This window comes from Falco punctatus, assembly GCF_963210335.1.
Source record: "Falco punctatus genome assembly, chromosome: 2".
NCBI lineage: Eukaryota > Metazoa > Chordata > Aves > Falconiformes > Falconidae > Falco > Falco punctatus.
The window spans coordinates 89,494,013-89,513,924 of record NC_137581.1 but is presented as its reverse complement, the minus strand read 5'-3'; the positions used below and the strand labels follow the sequence as shown (position 1 = coordinate 89,513,924).

The 19,912-nt window shown below is 42.7% G+C and overlaps 1 protein-coding gene across 2 annotated transcripts in view; it reads left to right on the top strand.

The window, feature by feature from the left end:
• The window catches only part of PTCHD1 (patched domain containing 1), a 46,865-nt gene extending 29,749 nt beyond the window's left edge, over positions 1-17,116 (top strand). For both annotated transcript variants that reach the window (XM_080375220.1, XM_080375221.1), the window contains exon 4: positions 15,458-17,116. In XM_080375220.1, the coding sequence (XP_080231346.1) occupies positions 15,458-17,112 (1,655 nt within the window). In that variant the 3' untranslated portion in view covers positions 17,113-17,116. The remainder of the gene's footprint in view (positions 1-15,457) is intronic.
• Positions 17,117-19,912: the final 2,796 nt, after the last annotated feature.

Below are 19,912 nucleotides of genomic sequence, written 5' to 3'. Positions count from 1 at the left end.
AAGGGTACCAGCCTCTGTAGGTGTTGAATCCTTAGCTTTTGCGTCAATAGGACAATCTGAAGTTAGTAAATTACCGTGGCTTTCCAAGTTGCACTCTTAAGCTCAGGTTGCATAAGTGTAGGCAGGAACATCTTTTGCCTACCCCACCTGTTAAAATATGACATGCTGTTTTAACCACATTGTGCTTTGGTTTTAATCACCTTCATGGTAGTTTATTCTAATTTGTTTTATTCTTTAATTAAGGCATGTTACTGTAACCTAGCTCGTGAAAGGTAACTCATTAAGTCAGAATAACTCAGTCATTGATGACTATACACATACAGTCTGAAGTATGTTACTACCGTGATGGTTTTATGCTGCGGCAGGTTTCCTTTTAGCCCTCCCTGGCAAAACCTGAATGCCAAAAACTGAAGCCAGGAGAGATGTTCCCAGAGACCTCCTGCCCCAGCAGGAACCAAAAGAGCAGAGGTCCCCTTCGGTGCCCAGAGGTCCAGCTGTGAGTGCACAGCAGGGGGGCATGCGATGGCTGGAGCCCCTGCAGAGGGGCTGCACGGGGACAAGCTAGCAAAGAAGGGCAAGCTGGCTGCAGCTGCTCTTTTCTCTAGGGATATCGTGTCATGTCGAACTGGTGATTTTTTTTCTTCAGCTCTGAATTTATGCAGGTACTTCTAATGTGAAAGTGAAGCCTAAAACCTATGAAACTTGGCAGGCTCCCACCGTTCATCTGGGCATATTTTGAATTAGCATATGCCTCCGTGGCTGTTGAAAACTATCATCCACATTTATCAGTGTGTAAACAGGTGATTTAAGGACAAGATTACTCACATGTCTAGTTCATGTGGAACACTTTGCTGAACTAAGGATATTAATTTTTGACCCTAAGAACCAAAAAATTAAATTCTCCAGTTTGGTTGAATTTAAAATAGCTGACTTACAGTGTCAGCTGAAAATCAGAATTAAAATTCTGATTTTCTATTGCCTGCTCCATTAAAACCTACAGATGTTTGGTCTGGCACAGATGCTAACATATCCATCATAAGTTTCCCTTATGCATTAAATGCTGTTTAATAACTGCCAATCCTTCAAAAATACCAGTTTCCTCAAAAAGCCTGGAGTGTTACAAAACAAATCACTGGACAATAAGCAGCACTGGCTGAAGAAGTTTTTGGCATGACTTTTTTTATTTCCCAGACGTGGAGCACAACATTTAACTTAGGGACCTAAAAGGAAATTGCAACATTGCCCTTTGCACTGAAGAGAAAACTAGCAATCTGTTTCCTATTCCTTCAGAAACTCCTACAGTTTATGTGGGGAGAGGCAGCTCTCTTCAGCTGCCAAGTTCGTGAAAAGCATCGGCTCTGTGAAATCATGGTTGAATGCCAGGCACTGCCAGATACGGGCAGGGATGCAGGGCCAGCTCCACGGGCTTATATTTAGCCTCTGATGCTGGCAGGGGAAAACCAGTTAGCAGTTACAGGAGTGGCTTGAGCTTGCAGTGTGCTGTAAATGGAAATGATAGCCAGGCTTGTGTGAAACTCGGCAAAACAGGGATGACTGCAAACAGCTCTTCTTACCGCCTCCCTCTGTCCTCCCATCATGTCCCTCCCTGTTAGTATGCCCTTTCTGGGAAGAGAGAAGGGGAAAATGGTCAACAGAGCACGTCCACACAGGGATGACTGGGAAGGAGCAGGTGGAAGTGTTGGGTAGGACTCAGGCAGGGTCCCCCTGAGGTTCAGTCACGGGTGGGGGGAAAGTCAGGGGGAGAAGCAGACTGCATAGGGCTGTGCCTGGCAGGAGGGGGCACAGGAGCAGAAGAGGTGCAGAACGCTTTGGGAGGTACCTGCAGGTACCCGAACTCTCAGGAGCACCTCACATATGCAGAGAAGTGCCAGTCACTTCTCAGAAACATAAATTTGTTGGATGTGCACACCTACCACATGGCTTGCCTGGTGGAGAGTTGCAGTAGGGGGAGAAGTGAGCTGAGGTATCTGTACAAGGGCTTTATAGATGCAGAAAGTTGGAGCAGCAAAACTGGGATCTGAGATCAGAGACAGTTGGGAAAGAAAGTCAGAAAGAAGACATTAGGAAACAGAAGAAGAGGCGAGGTCGATGTGTTTGATGATGGAAGTGAAAAGCACAGGATGGCAAGTGAGAGAATTGCTGAAGGTTAGCGGCCATGAAGGCAATGGGTAGCTAAACCAAGCAGAGCAGCTGACAACTGGCACGAAAACCATGAGAGGATGAGGGTGCGCAGGTCAGGACCTGCCAGCACACGGGGCTCCCTGGGTGCACCTCAGTGCCAGTAAGGTGCCCGGCTCAGCTCCTTCTTCAGTTTTCTGGAAGAATGTGCTGGTAGGGAATTGCAACATAAGCCAGATTTGGACGCCCTAAAAGCCTTCATTATCCTCCCTGTCAAGCACCCAAGTATTTGCTATATTCAATAAAACTGAAGTGTCAACTTTGGTTACATATAGAAAGTTTCAAAGAGAGAGAACCAGTCCTTCCACAGGTCTCGCCGGTGCCCTTCAGTCCACACACAAAGGTAACACATACACACACAAATGTTTGACTTTGTAAATTACTTTCCCACCAATTCTCCTGTTGTCAGTTAACAGAAATGTGAAGTTTACTGAGTCTCTCTTGTATTCCCTGAGCTAAGCTTTCTTCTTCCCCCTGTCCAGCTGCCCCTCTGCTGCCTCTTTGTGCCGGGAAGCAGCATGCCTTCCCTCAGCTGGCTGCCCCAGCTTGCTGCCCCCCTGCCCCTTTCTCCCCTCTCATCCATCTCATGTGCAGGCTCTGGTAGCCTCCTCCAGCAGGTCTCACCTGTCACCCTGCTCCAGGCCACAGCATCACCTTCCTGATGCCTGCACAGCTCTCAGCATCTTTTGGTCTCCCAAATCTTCATCTTGTATCCTGTTTTCCCCACTCCTGGCAGTGTGTCCCCTTTGCCATTTCGGTTGTTGTTTTTTTTTTTTAATTTCTCTCCCGTCCTCCCCTCTCCTCAGCCACAACTGGGCCCATTGCTCCTACCCTTTTCCCTATGTTCTTCAATAACTTCCTTGGCTCCCAAACAGGTCCTCACCATACCCTGCAGTTGTATCTCAGGTGCTTCAGGTTTCCCAGTGATTTCCACCATTCATCCTTTGCTTTTTTCACACTGCCAAGTGACTCCAAGACTGTCCTGGAAGTACACGGTTTTTTTGTCACTCCATCTGCTCAACTGTCCCAGTTCAACCTTGCGCAGCTCAGTCATAGTCTTGAAACTTTTTGTGTTTCGTTCCTTTCATTCCCCTTCTAAGAGATAAATAAAACTACATGATTTTATCTAACCTGAGCAGAATCCCAGATATGTCACTTCCCTCATCGTTCCTTTTTTCCTCTCTTTTTTCTCCCCTCAGTCCCTCAGTCTCTCCCTGAGCAATCTCCCCAGCCACGCATCTTCTGCAGTCCCTCAAGCATCACCTGGCATTTCTGTTCCTCACAGGGATGGGCAGAAGGGGGCCCTCAGGCCCCTCTCCTCACTCAGTGTACCAATGAGTCCTCACCAAAGTCAGTGGTTTCTGCCCAAAGGTGAGGTAACTAACCACCTCCTCCACCTGCTGGTCTCCTTCTCTCCAGTTCTCCTGAAGCCCCTGGAGGAACCCAAACACCAAGAAGCCTCTAATGCATGGGAAGCAAATAGACTTAAAACACAAGTGGTGGCAGAATATTTTAGACACTTGTGCCAGCCCTTTCCCGTGCAGTGCAAAAGCAGCAAGTAGAGCTTGCAGCCGGCCAGCATGTGATGGCAACGCAGGCAATGTGTGTCCACGTTCCCCCCTCACCACCACAAACACCAGTGAAATCCTTGCATGCATACATGCTTCTTGGCTTCAGAAGAGCGGGATGACTCAGTAAATATAATGCTTTTTGGAAAAGAGGAGCTGTATCTGTAGGAAGTCAGTCCAGAAAACAGTTTAATATTGAAACCAAGTGCTGTATAGTCATTGAGAAAGGTCAGGCATTTCCTCTTGACTGGTGGCACTCCAATGTACACTTGTTTCATATGAAAAGTGTGCTACAGGTGATGCACCACATTTATTGAGCGTGCATTTATGCAAAAAGTAGCAGAAGGACTGTTACTGTCTGCATTCTTTTTGCTGCAGAGGAGTCAGCGTGTGTGATGGTTTAATGGAGGGCCTTGCCCCAGGAGGCCCAGACTGTCAAAGGGACTGAGAGTTCGGCTCTGACGTCCCAATTTTCTTCAAGTAGTGAAGTCCCTCAAAAGAAACTTCCACATATATGAAAATACATCGGAAGTTCAGAGATTAGAGAAAAGAAACCTTTTGCTACCTCTGTATATAAAGGTAGGAAAAATAAATGTCTGTGGTATGCTTTGCATACAGGACCTGGGTGGTCAGTGAAGACCTGGGGAAGGGCAGCAGGAACTGGCATGACTTGTCATTTTAGGTCTTTCTGTGAGAGAGACGATGCACGTTTGGGGCTTCTAAGAAATGACATGCCCCACGTAGGCAATAGCTGAGAGGCACGGGCGGCAGGGAGGGGACCTGCCATTGTCAGGTCATGAGACTTCTGCGTTATGGCAGAGGACACTGGCAGAGATGGATTAAGTTAAATTGGAATAAGTTAAGTCTGGGTGCTTGGTGGAAAGCCCAAGCTGAGTTCCAAACTCATAAATATATTTTTTTTAATCATTAAAAAGAATTGGTCTTACATGCTTTAACTGAAGTTTTGCAACTTTTTAAACATAGTGTTTCATGTATGGATGACCTATGTATTATGAGTGAGGGTAATAACAAACATTGCTTAAACAGGACAATTTAAGGGTATGTCTGAGATATTTTGGTTGCAGCTTTCTCACCAGAAAAGGGGAATTTGAAGTGTGGTAAACCAATCCATATTCCGTGGGCCCATATTCCACTAGGACAACACTCCTAGAAGCAAATTGTATTTGCTTGTGGTCTTAGAAATTTAAAATAGATTTAAAACATGTTTTTGCCCTAGATATAGTCACTGTGTCTTGGTCTTCAGGAGCTGTCATGTACTGTGTGTCACTTGGCTGTTCTGTAACACGGTAAACATTAGCCTTCCACAGGTGACTGCACATGGCTTTCATTTACCTCGAAGTAGTTTTCTTATGCAGCATGCGTAAAATCTGTCAAAAACTTACTTTGTGGAGAAAATCAGTTTGCAATTTTGTCTGCTGATACAAATCTAAGCATGTCATATGTAAGACAAGCCTGCTGGTCCTTAACATGTTAACTCTGCATCGAACCACCTCCTTGACTAGTGATATGTGGGGTATGTGCGCTGGAGGGGAAATTCATCTTGCCAGCCACATCTGTCATTCCTTTACTATCCTGGCATCAGGCTCTCCCACCCTGTGCAGCTCCCCTGGTGCAGAGGGTGGTCCTGGCTCCCCCCGCACACCCTGCAGTCTATAGCCCATGCCAGCAGCGGTAGCGGGCAGCCACAGCCCTGTGCCCTCCTCTTCTTGGCATCCTCCATGCGGCAAAACTAAACCCTTCTCCCTGTCTCATCAAATAACAGCTTAGTCAGAGCGCTGTGCTTCCTGGGGGATGTTCTGATGTTTCCGAGTTAAAGACAAGTAAGAGGCATCCCCGGGAGGAGCGGGGGACTCTCAGGCAGGGAGACCCTTTGAAGACGAGCGGGAGTTTGGTGCTCCCCTGCTGTTTGCCCCGGAACCACAGGCTTGCATGTACGGCACAGGTTAGGCTCAAATGCTTTTGGTTTGGATCTGCACAAGGGCTGGGTAGTCAGTAGATGAGCATGCTGTGCAGGCATAAATATTCCAGCAGCTAAAACCAGGTTTCACTAACACTCAGCTCCTTCTGTCGCACTGAACGAAATACGACTTTTAACTTTTGCCAGGTCTTTCATGAAAACAGAGGAGAGCAAGTCAACACGTTTAAACAGAGCTGACAGCCTGCTATTTAAACACCAAAACAAGCCTTTACCGATTCTTAAGTGGAATTAGATATTCACTTTATACATAAAAATAGATTTTGAACTATAACTTGCTTTGCTTATCTTCCTTTCTCCAAATAAAGGAGCCACTCAGGTTTTCTCTCAAATGTATTTCTGTTTTTAAAATGTGCTTATCTGACATTTTTGCTATCACTATAACAAAAACCCTCAAATATTACATTGGTTCTATAGTAAAAAAGGGTGATCCAAGGAAAAACTCCAGCATTTTCCCAAAGCCTGAATCAGTAGTTTTTACTCTATTGAAATCAATGGGACTATTCAAGGTTAACCACATACGTGCTAAATTATCCATATAATCATTATCATAAAATGCTATTGATTTGAATTGAATTTGGTGTGAGTTAAAAAAATAATTTGAAAATGCAATATCAAGTGAGATGATGATTTTTTTATAATGAATAGCTTTAAAATCACAGACTCCAAAAATAAAAAGTGGTGAACCATGTTACTGCCACTGCTGATTAGGGATCATGGTGAGGACTAGGACTATGAATACTGAGGCATTGTTTAACCCTACTTATTTAAAATACTTCTTCTCCTTTCTTTTCCCCTTAGATAGGTAGAAAAATGACAGGAGTGTCTACATGTGTCTTGCATATTTGTGTGTGTTTCTTCAGAGCTAGGGATTTATATGTAGAATGATTTTCATTGAAATAGTGATATGTAGTTCATGCTCTTAAAACTAGCTTGTGATTCGTACCGTTTTCTAAAACATTGGCTTGTTGTTGCTTGTTTGCCATGAGGAAAGGTTGTACTGGGGAGTTTATGATTGGGATGAATCATGTACCCCGAGCATCGCTGACTGTGTCCCGACCACTTAGGGTGAGACCAAGAGCATGAGGGTGATTCCTTTTTCTCAGTGCATTCACTGTGCAAATGTGTACTTTTAACTCAGAAGGGACTACGCCTGACCAAAACAGACTGTTTCACAGGAGAACAGAGAGCTAGTCCTGTGCTGCATTTCCAAAAGTTAAGTTTAGGAACATAAAAAATGTAGGATATTATGGCAGACATCCATTGCCAGAAGACTGGGATCAAAATGACTGTGGTGCAGCAGATCCGTATGAGTCTTAGGAGGAACGTAGCCCCCTTTTAAACTGTGCTTGGCAGCGCTACACGAGACATAAATGAGACATCAACCTTGTACAGATTTCCAGGCGCACCCTGTTCTCCTGTCTGTGCATTAAGCAGTGTGAGCACAGGCTTCACGGCCCAGAGAGTCTTTCTGAAGGATCTCTAACTAAAAATAACATTGTGGTCTCATAGCATGAAGCTCTGAGCACCAGTTGAAAATTTCTTCTGTGCAGGCACCAACCGATACAGTGTGTTGTATGGGGACACTTTCTCTTCAGCGGTGTGTGTCTGTGGGCACAGCCACCCACAGCTGTGAAACGCAGCAGATACTGGGAGCGTATTATTAAACATTGCGGTTTCTCTTATTTTGTTGCCAAGCAGATACAGCACAAAACACAACTCTCTCTCTGGAGACTGTGGCAGATTTTTATTTGTTGTGAATGCGCCAGGATGCTTGTGGTTTTGATCCTGGCAGCAAGTTGAGGAATACATGGGCATGCCTGGGGCTTTCTGACTGGGATGGCCGGTGCTGTTGTAAGCATGGTTGTAGAGATCAGCCTTACAATTGAGTGTGAATACCTAATATTCAAATGTAAAGCAATCCCAGAGATTAATCTGCTGGTATAATGCCTAGATGCCTAACACGCTGACATATCTGATTTCGGTATGTTTCTCTGTTGGGAAGATCCCAATTCGGATGTTAATATCTGCTGGCATAGTACACCTTAGTGATATATGTGTAATATTTAGTAGTCTTTAAAACAATAATTGCAAATACTGAACCTACCTGACAGCATTGTTGTCATATTTAAGAGGTATATTGTCATGCCTGTAGTTCAGTTACGATACAGACATGTAGAGTCTGTGTGACAGGAGGTAAAGAAAGTGTTGCAATATGTGCAGCCTGTGCTTACACCAGTACATCCCATCCTGTATCACTCTTTGTGTGTTCTTCTTAAACCAGGTACCACACCTGCATGGAGCATTAAGGCTTTCTTGAACCTGTGCTTGGAGGTATGAAATGAAGTCAGACTGTGCTTGGGCACTTCACTCACTTTAAAAATGAGGATGCATTTAAGACTAATCAATGGTCTACAGCCCTCAGTCCCCTTGACACTGTTCCCCTGAGACAAACACTGCTGCCTGGAAACACAGTTGAGAACAGATAAGTACCTTATAGGGTATTAGTATCCTATAGGATTTTACCCTACACTGTGAACTGGGCTCCCAGAAATACTCAGGCAAGTGTAGGAAAAGCAAGTAGGGTTTGCAGTGCATTTTCTTTGCTCAACAGAAATGTTTGGGACAGGCAAGACTGCCTGTGGGATGCCCGATCATACACACGCTCTCTGAGATCTGACATTCACGCAGCAAAACTGTAGTATTCCAGGGCCCTTTTTATGGACTACGAAGATGCACAGCGGTTAGAGTAACCCACAGTGTGTTGCAACAGCATGCTAATGATGATTTAACTGTTTGGCACAATGCATGCCACTAAATTGCTATAAACTCAGTGAAAACTGTGTCAGTTAGGCTTGGTGCTAGTTCTGTCTGCATGCTGAAGGATCTTGGCTTGCTGCAGTATTTTATTATTTTAGTGAGAATGGGGTATGAGGCCAGATGTTTGCTTCAACTGGATACAAATTCTCTTGCTTTGCCTGTGTATTCAGTAGCACTTTGAACCTGCTATACATTACAAGTTAAAATCGTGCCTGCTGGGAGAGGCCACATGGGTCAGGTCACGTATTTAGCCAACAACTGGTTGATTGCAACTCCTGTGACAAAGGGAGTCCGGATTAGCAGTTTCACTTGGCTTTTCAGAAGATGGGAGCTGATGAGCTCATTGGTCTAGCTGGAAAAAATAAGTCAGCAGGGGGAAATTATCTCAGCCTCTTTGTTGACATTACTGTTGAGTTGGGCAGTGTACGTTGTTATTTTTAATACTGTCTGTTAGGAAAATTCATTGCACCTTCATTATATCATATGTTATTACAGGTATCATTTTGGAAAGTGCAATTCCTGTGGTATGATTCTGATCTCCCATGTACTAATTTTGTGCAAGTGCAGTTCTTGAGACATTGCCTGCATTGGCAGCAAGCTGGGATATGAATTTATGTTATCCTAGCTATTCCATGTTAATTCATCCAGTGTTTGTCTCTGTGGATGATATTTCACTCCACTTTGAATGAGAATCAAGCTGTCCTTCACAGATTTCCACAAAGAAAGCTGGTGCAACATAGCTAGGCCCTCTGTAAATTCACACACTTTTTCACAGCACACACAGTTCCTCTTGCAGACAAGTGCTCCTATTCAGTGGGATGATTCCAGGCTTAAATCAACCTAACTGAGACAGTATTTGCCCAGCTGAGCTGATAGTATTACAAGGATGCAGCCATTACAATACAAGCAAAAACCTTAAATCAAAATCCAGACTTAACCTCAGTAACTCTGTCAGAGCATGCTTCCACTTCACCCAGTTTACAAGGCTCCCTACCATGACTCATTACCAGTTTCAGCCAATCTTTTGTGCCATCAGTGTCAGGAAAAGGTTTCAGATTAAAAAGTAACCCTCAAAAAAAAAAAAAAAAGGTTGGTGATGTTCCTAATCCCAGCCATTCCTGTAGTAGGCGAATTAGTAGCGATGAGAGAGCAACAAACTTTAGTAAGGGAGGGGAACCAGTGTCTGAGAAGGGGGAAACACCCCTTATCCCAGCTTTGCTGCTAGAGAAGTCTGCCCCCCTTTGGAAGGCAGTTTAGTACTTTATTAGTCTTAATTCCAGCAGTTAATGGGCAACATATGCACTGGTGCAGCATTCAGCTTCATTGAGGTGGAGATCAATCATTATTAGTAGTGTCTTGTGTGCCACTGCATTGAAATAGGATGAATAAAATTAATTACCCTGAAAATGTGACCTTCCACACAGAATGCTCTAACTTCCAACGTGTAAGTGGTACTTTATTCAGAGACATTTTACTCAAGCATCAAACACACACACAGACATACAACCTTCAAAACAGAAGAACAAAAAAATGAGGCCCACGGTGTATTCTCTACTTTCATAGATGGGTAAACCTGCAAGAAGATGAACCAAAACCATGTTCTCAGTCATTCCTCTTACTTTCTCTTACAGAAGAAGTCTATTTGAATACCCAAACCTCATCTTATCACGATAAAATCAGAACCTCACATGATTTTAGTGGAAAATTCAACATATCTCTCAGTCTTTACAAAACAAAAGCAGACAGCAGCCTTTGTTTTAGGGAAACAATTAAGCTAAGCTAATAGAGAACTGATCTGTGACTCCAGTGACCTCAAGGTCACTTCACTGCCCTCTCACAGGCTCTGGGGCTGCTTTAAATCCCTTCACCCCTCTCTGCTTCGGTCTCGCTGTTTGGCAGGCAGGAGCAGAGCCAACTTTAAGCCTAGGCTGACAATGCCCATTCGTAAAGGCCTCTTGCTTGAACAACCACTTAGCAGGGGAAAGGATGCTTTTTTTTAAATGAGGTTTAAAAATGGTACTAAAGAGAACAGTTTATGTGCCTGCACATAAGTAGTGTCTAAAATGAGGTAAGTAATTTGATAATTTTAAACAGAAAAATTTCCCTTAGTTTTTATAACTTCCTGCAAGTGCTTTTTTCTCTCATGCATGCTCTGCATGGATTTTGCAAAGCATGTGTAATTGCAAGACTTGATCCTGAAGGAGGCAAATGAAACTTTTGATAGCGTTTTCAGGCTACTCATAAAAGCACTGTATTTAAGCTAGGCATAATATATAGGGGTTTTTTCTTGGTATTGTTGCTAGCTTCTAAAATTAAAGGTAGCCCACCTCAGCCTGGTAAAAATTTAAGCTCCTCAATTAACAGTGACTGTCTCCTTCATTTTCTTTGGCTACAAAAGTCAGAATTTCTTTCCCATCATCCAAGACATGTAGGAGTATCTCCTACAAAGCAAAGTAGTAGAAAAAGAGAATAAGGAAAAAAAGAGTTTGGTCCCCATTTTGTCCAAAACTTTCCTCCTATTCCTCTAACGTTTTCCTTTGCCCTTTCAGAACCTCTTTTCTGTAAAAAAAATCCCATCTTCTTCTCAGCTCATGGTTGTACAGCCTGACTGTAGGGCACAACCAGTGAATCATAATAGCAAATGTCAACAGGAAAAAATCTCCAGTAGCCCATTAGCTGTTCGAGTTCATATTTATTATTTACTGAATGACTGTGAATAATGAACAAATTGCTCTAAATCATGACAGATTTGTGGCTAAATCTCTATTAAAAAGGGAAAATTGGTTAAAGCAATTACAGAATTTATTTGCAAGGAAAAATTTGCTGCCTTCTTGTTAATATTACATAGAGTAGACATAGCACCAGCCAGAGGAATAGAGGTAATTGATGCAAATCAGTTAGGAATGCAAAAAATGGAAACTCTGAAATGACAGAAAAGTAAAAGAAATTCTCACAAAATGCTTCCATGGAGCTATCTGCCCTAATGTCTGTGGGTTAGACTTATATGAGCATCAGTGAGTTAGAAAATATTGGAGATTGTCACCCTAAGTTGTTCTTGTAGTGAGTATTTAAGTATTGAGAGCAGCCCTGTGGAGCAGGACTTGGGGGTTCTGGTGGACGAGAAGCCCAACATGACCCAGCAATGTGTGCTCACAGCCCAGAAAGCCAGCCCTGTCCTGCGCTGCATCAAAAGAAGCGTGGCCTGCAGGTCAGCGGAGGTGATTCGCCCTCTGTACTCTGCTCTCATGAGACCTCACCTGGAGTACCGTATTCAGCTCTGGGGCCTCCAACATAAGAAGGACATGGACCTGTTGGAGTGAGTCCAAGGGAAGCCACAAAGATGATCAGAGGGCTGGAGCACCTCTGCTATGAAGACAGGCTGAGAAAGCTGGGGTTGTTCAACCTGGAGAAGAGAGGGCTCCATGGAAACCTTCTAGCAGCCTTCCAGTGCCTAAAGGATGCCTGCACGAAAGCTGGAGAGGGACTTTTTACAAGGTCATGTAGTGATAGGACAAGGGGGAATGGCTTTAAACTGAAAGAGGGTAGGTTTAGATTAGATATTAAGAAGTTCCTTACTGTGAGGAAGGTGAGACACTGGAACAGGTTGCTCAGAGGAGCTGTGGATGCCCCATCCCTGGAAGTGCTCAAGGGCAGGTTGGATGGGGCTTGGGGCAACCTGGTCTAGTGGAAGGTGTCCCTGCCCAGGGCAGGGCGGTTGGAGCCAGATGATCTTTAAGGTCCCTTCCAACACAAACCATTCTGTGATTCTATGATTCTGCAATTGAGAGGACTAAATTTGGTTAGGTAAATCTCATTCTGGCTAAATAAGGCTGATCTTTGGACTACCATGCTTAATTTGTGCATGAGTTTGGGCTTAATCTTTTCCTCAGAGGATACTGGATCAGGTCAGTAGTACCACTGATGCAAAAAAAGTGCAAGTTTGTCATTTGGGCTTGTCTTCCTAAAGGTAAATGAGAAATTTTTAGCTGTTATACAAATGGACAGAGAAATCACAAATTGTACAACTAAAGGAAGATATGAATTCCTACCATGAAGATTGTGTAGCAAACAACTAAAGGAACATATCTTAAAAATAGGAGAGTATCTAAATTTTTTTCTGTTGGCTTTGTGCAGCACATGCGGTGATGCCTCTTCATGCATTTACTTGAGCAGTTCTCTAAATTGGATTCCTTTTTAGGGTAGTCTCAAAGATTATGTAAGGGCAAATCGTGGTTTTATGTTTCCTGCTTAAAGAAAATATGTGATATAAGGAGTCATGTTATCAGATATTATCCAAGATCTTATACCTGTTAAAAAGCCATCTCAGCATCATATTTAACTAGCTCTAAATTCTTCTCTTCATCGCATAGTCAGGCTTTCCAAATTAATGTGGCTATTTGAGTACTTTTAGGCAAGAGCCTATTAATGTGGAAATGTTTTTTTACAAAAACATGCTATAGCTAAAGCTCACAATGGAAGTAATTTGTAATATTCAATGACCTCATTTTATTCTGTTTTGCTCATTCCAAGCTAATGCATATGATGCCATGTGAAATTCTCAGACGAGCCTGTCTGCAGGACTTATGGGAGCCATAAATGGATTAAACCTCTCACTCCCTGCTTTGGCAAGTGATCAGTTACATTTAAATAAAGGTCAGTCTGTCTTTACAAAGAACACACTGAAAGCAAGCTTAATAGCTTTCCCTACTGAGCCTAGAACATAACTATTTGAAGCATAATTAGCAACAGGGTGCCAGTCACTGACTGCGCTTTTTGCTTGATTTTACATCTGGGGAGTTCCAGCATTCCCCATAAGCTTTAAGCGGGGGCACAGTGCTAGTTACTAAATTGACAGTCTTGACCTGGCCTCTGAAAGCAGCTGTAAAATATTGTTTGGGAAAATTAAGATGAATGCCAAATGCTATACCAATCCCAGGACCGTAATATTGCTACAAATTGGACATTCGTGGCTCATGCCATGACTCCAAATAACAACACAGGTAAGATATCTGATAAACATGAGAGCGTGGACTTTAAATACCAGATGACCGTGATAAGGAAATACACCAGCTGTCCTATTGTCTCATATTATGAGCTCTGTATTTTGAACTCTTTATAAAATACCCCATACCTACTCTTTTCAGCAATAACAATGACCAGCTGTGCAATCTGTTAAAATAGGGTGGAGTGAATCAGCTACAGCTGCCCCTACAGTAAAAAGTACTGACCCCAAAAGGGGTGTTTTGTCAGAGTAATTAAATATTTAGCCTCCATGATGCTTTAAGAGTAAGCATGATCATCGAATCATGGAATCGTAGAATGGTTTGGGTTGGAAGGGACCTTAAAGATTGTCTAGTTTCAACCTCCCTGGTATATTTTCTGGTCTTAGGGTTTTCTGGTCCTTCAAAATGCCTCATTTGTTTGGGGGTTTCTTCACTGATGCTCATAGCCCTTGTGGCAAAAGTGATAATCATCTACAGGTGGAGAGAACAGAGCCAATACAGCAATTTTGGTACTCTGCAGACAGCCTGAAATTCTAACAGAAATCTGTGAATTAGTTTGACCAGCCTGACTGGTCAGTGTCATCAGCAACTAATGCAGCACTGATCATTTTATCTAATGTTATTAGGGAATGGGTAAGAGCAAAACACCGTGGACTGGCCTTTGGGAATTTCTGAAGATAATGCAAGAGCAGACCAGAGAGGTAGGCATGGGACAACAAAAACAGCAGCAGCAGAAGTAATTAAAAAGCAGCAAAGCGGGGGGGATTCAATGGAAAGGATCTACTAAGTTAAGAACATGATAAGAATTATTATGATAAAATATTACAGTCTTACATTTTAGGTGCGATACAAAGACTATATTTTCCTGTTCATCTCTGTAAAACATCAACCTACTTTTATCTCAGCCACTCTCACCTGATAGATGGTTGAATGGCTGTATTCCCAGCTTGGGTCCACCATGAGAGAGCAGAGGTCTGTGTCCTCCAAATGTGCCTTCATTATTATTCACAAAATAGAAACCATAAGAGGAAGATGACCAACCACGAATTAAAATAAAACCATGTACTTTTCCCAATTTATCTGCACTTTGGGGTTAAACAGATGATTTTAGGTCTGCAGGTCTTTGTCTCCTTTCATGAATGCTGAGTCCATTGTAAGAGTTAATTAATACATTACAAAATGTAGGAACTGCCAAGAAAAATAGAGATGTATTTGGGTTTACAAGCCCTTAGATACATTAAAGTAAGGAGACCAATGCCTTAAGCAGTTCCATACCAGTTCTAATATTCTACATCGCTAAGATTTATTTGTGCTTTTTTTGTTTGTTCCATTTCTAGGATTTCTTTTTCCTGATGGAAAACTTGTGTAGGAAGTGGAGAAATCAGTGACTGATTTAACTGACAATTTTCAGCTTATATGAAAGTTTCGTTTTTTACAGATTTTCTACAAAGCATTCAACTAATGCTCTTCTTCCAGCATAGGCACTTCAAGGTCATATTTCTTTGTTTTTGCCACAGGTCAGATCCCGTCACCAGGAAAAACTAATCTCAAAGCATCTTCCATCACAGGCACTCTGAAATAATGAAACGAAATAGCCAACCAGAAAAAAAATCCTTTTTTCTTGACCCACCAACCCTGCGCCAGCAGTACGGAACTCTCCTCAAGTTCTGGCAGTAAGGTTTGCTAGTCAGGTAGCGAATGTGCTCCTGGGGCTTAGGCCCCAGTAATAATTTCTTTCTTCTGCAGGACATTTACTTGAAGCATTGGTAATGGCCAGCTGTGTCTCCTTTGAGTCTTTTAGCATGTCCACATTACGTTTTTCTACACATTGATTCGAGTACTTTAAACGATCGCTTTGTTCTCTATTGTAGGTCATGGGTTGTATGGGACTTTTGAAATGTTGTCCTCCTGGAGAAAAACTAGAGAAGACCAACACGTTAAAGAGAGGACTGCAGCTGTATTTGCAGACTCCATGCTTTCGTTTTCTCTGACCACTGCCATGTACCTGGTCACTTTTGGAATAGGTGCCAGTCCCTTCACTAACATTGAAGCAGCCAGGATTTTCTGCTGCAATTCCTGTATTGCAATTTTCTTCAACTACCTCTATGTACTCTCCTTTTATGGTTCCAGCCTGGTGTTTACTGGCTACATAGAAAACAACTACCAGCATAGTATCTTCTGCAGAAAGGTACCAAAGCCAGAGGTATTGCAAGAGAAGCCTGCATGGTATAGGTTTCTTCTGACAGCCAAATTCAGCGAGGACACGGCGGATTCTGAGGAAACGAACACTTACGAGAGTCATCTTTTGGTGTGGTTCCTGAAACGCTATTATTGTGACTGGATAACAAACACTTACGTCAAGCCTTTTGTAGTTCTCTTTTACCTTGTTTATATTTCCTTTGCCTTAATGGGCTACCTGCAGGTCAGTGAAGGGTCAGACCTGAGCAACATCGTAGCGACTGCAACACGGACTATTGAATATACGACTGCCCAGCAGAAGTATTTCAGTAACTACAGCCCGGTGATTGGGTTCTACATCTACGAGTCGATCGAGTACTGGAACACCAGTGTCCAGGAAGATGTGCTGGAGTATACCAAGGGCTTTGTGAGGATATCTTGGTTTGAAAGCTACTTAAATTACCTTAGGAAACTCAACATATCTACTGGATTGCCCAAGAAGAACTTCACTGATATGTTGAGGAACTCCTTCCTGAAGACCCCTCAGTTTGCCCATTTTTCAGAGGATATCATCTTTTCCAAGAAATACAACAACGAAGTCGATGTTGTGGCCTCCAGGATGTTCTTGGTGGCCAAGACAATGGAAACCAAGAGGGAAGAACTTTATGATCTCCTGGAGACCCTGAGGAAGCTCTCTCTCACCTCCAAGGTGAAATTCATTGTTTTCAATCCATCGTTTGTGTACATGGATCGTTATGCCTCTTCAGTGGGAGCCCCCTTACAAAACTCCTGCATTAGTGCTTTATTTCTGCTCTTCTTCTCTGCATTCCTGGTGGCAGACTCTCTGATCAACGTGTGGCTCACTCTAACTGTTGCCTCAGTTGAATTTGGAGTTATAGGTTTTATGACCTTGTGGAAAGTGGAACTAGATTGTATTTCTGTGTTGTGCTTAATTTACGGAATTAATTATACAATTGACAACTGTGCTCCACTGTTATCAACCTTTGTCCTGGGCAAAGAGTTCACAAGAACTAAATGGGTGAAAAATGCCCTGGAAGTGCATGGGGTAGCTATTTTGCAGAGCTACCTCTGCTATATTGTTGGTCTGATTCCTCTTGCAGCTGTGCCTTCAAATCTGACCCGTACACTGTTCAGGTGCTTGTTTTTAATAGCATTAGTCACCTTCTTTCACTGCTTTGCCATTTTACCTGTGATACTGACTTTTCTGCCACCGTCCAAGAAGAAGAGGAAAGAGAAGAAGAATCCTGAAAACCGTGAGGAAATAGAGTGTGTTGAAATGGTGGATATGGATAGCACCCGAGTGGTTGACCAAATTACAACAGTCTAACTTGTTTGTTTGTTGCTTTTTTATACTAGGTCTTACTGAGGGAAAAAAAAAACAACAAAAGAAACCAGTACTGACTAAATATCTGGGGAGAGGAAGGGGTTTGGAGGTTTTCATTCCCCCCTCTAAGCTAAATCCAGGAATATTGGGATATATTGATAAAATGATGGGAGAAATTAAAAATAAATTTTAAAAAAGAGCCAGGGAATTGTACCTTGCTCAGCTCCTATAACAGGTATTATGAGAGAATTTGCACACACATGCAAAGAGGGGTTGAATTTTAGAGACATGAAGTAAGATTTAATGAGGGAAGTTGGGTTCCTAAGCAGCCGTCTGCATCGCCTGTACTGCAGATGCTGCAATTATTGTGGCTAAACCCAATCAGATTGAAAGGTCAACTGTCAAGGCTGAAGTAGCACTAAATGTTTGCTGGATGTAAAGGCTTTACAAACTTTCTGCACAGCAATAACTCAAGTCAGTGAGTCAGCTCTTATAGGTCTTAGCCATCACATTTAATTTTTCTTTTCTCCCCTAATCTAAACATTTATGCAAGACTGTATAAAAGATAGCAAACTGTACTGGGAAAGAAGGCAGTACACAGCAACCAAATGCTTTCCAAATATTTTTATGTTATAAATCACTTTTTTTTTTTCCTAAAAATATCATTATTTTAAAATGTAAATCATCCCTTGTAATATTTTTAATCATGGTTTTATAGCTGTTTCTTTTTCTTATAAAAACAAAAAAGAACAAAAAAAATGAACAAAAAAATCCCAGTGACTCTGTCACTCTGGAAAATATATGATTCTATTTTATACGTCTCGCTACTAGTTAAATATGTAATCTGCTTTACCAACTGTAATTTTGTTAGCACTCTACTAACACATGTGAGTGGGTCTAGCAGCAGACAGAAGATGGTGTACTGAATATTTCAGCACCAAAATCCATGACACAAACCTCAAATACTAAACTGTCATCAAGAAAGTGAATGTTAGGGCTCTTTTAGAGAGAGCCTATTTCAGGCCATTCACTGGTAATGCACACTAAGAGGATTAGTGGGTAGTTTTACATAATGTATAACTTAATCCCTCAATCTCCTAGAGTACCTGTAAAGCAATAGACCTTGCAGCTATGGGCTCTTCCAAGAGACAGTATATCGTGAGCATTGTATGGAACAAACCAAAGGTTGGCACTGCAGTTTAGCAGCAGCAGGTTTAACAACGTCCCCAAAGAGCCCATATCTATGGGGCCTATTGAAAACATTGCATCTGAGGGAATTTAAAAAAAAACAACAAAAACAACTTTAAAAGATTACATTACTGAGTCTTTTTGGAGCTGTGAGTTCTAAATCAATAATTCTGTCAGCATCTGTGATGTGGAGTAATACAGATAAAGCAGCATCTCTTTCCTCCTCCACCCCCTCCACCCTTAAGAGTGACAGGCTCATTACTGTAAGGTTTTATCATGCAGTTGAACCCCAGTAGGGATACGTAAGCCAATTCTGTAGGTTTTGCTGAGAGCATTCTGACTATATGTTGCCTGTGAAAACCCATTTGCAGGAAGCTGGCTGGTGTGTCAGATGGGCTCATGAATACGTGGGCTGTTGCTTTATGGTGCAAGGTGAAGGTATTGCAACCAGACTCCTTTTTACAGCTCTCCTGGAAAGCAGGGTTACTTGGAAGGTTTCAGCAGTTGGCAGTGTTTGCCTCAAGGACAGTATCTGGAAGATGAAGGGATGTTGCAGGAGCCATGGGGCTTGGACCACTGGGACCACTGGGAGCACTGCAGGTGTCACCCATATGGTGATTAGCATATCCGTGGTCACAAACCCAGGGTGTGCTTCATTGCATGAAACTTCCCTTTAACATCCAAGGACAGTGACCCCTGCAAATGCCCTGTGCAAAACCCGTAAATACCACCTAGTGAACATTCATTTTCAAGCAAAATTATTGTACTTCCGAAGCTTCCTCCCTGCCAGAAAATAAGATAAGCAGGTATTTTGCCCTGAAGCAAAACGTTACGCACTGACTAGCAAAACAAGTCAGCGGTGCAGCTGGCAACATTTACCTTCCCCTGGATAGGTCCCTTCTCTTGAAGACAGCCAGATGAGTGTGAGGCTAGGAGGAAGATCTGTTTTCCCTGTTTTCTTTAGACTCAGGCTTGGGGTTATGTTTTCCAGCAAAAAATCATTCCTTAAATATACTTCACTGTAGCTCTTCTGTGATGGTCACTATGTCATTTAAATAAGAGTCACCCTATCACCTGGCTGTTCAACAGGCAGCTGCAGTGGCTCTTAAACTTCTGAGAGCGTTGGCAAATTAGTTGAGAGTTACAGCGGAATTGCAAACCACTTTTGGCAGCAGTAATCTACGGGCTTGTGGGACACCTGGAAATGGGAGATGTGTGAAAGAGGTTGTTTGTACACTGCAGAGAGGAATGCATGGCAAACACTGATTTTACACCTCTGCTATCCCTGATGCTAGCACTTACAAACACCAGATGCAAAGATGGCTACCATAAACTTCTTCACATCTAATTGAAATGCATAGATAGGAGAGCCTTTAAAGAGATGTCCAAAGACAAGCTTCTGGTTTCACAGATGTCTCATTAAATCTCAGCATGTGAAGCCTTAAGAGATCTTCAAGGAAGGTGATAAAACCAGTGATAAAATTATTCCTCTGTCTCCAAACCTGTCAGAAAAAAATATGTGGAGGCAGTCCTGTGGCAAAGTGCCTCAGGACGTGCTTGGGTGTCCACAGAAGACAGGGTGAGAAGTCATGCAGCCCACCCCCTTGCCCCAAGG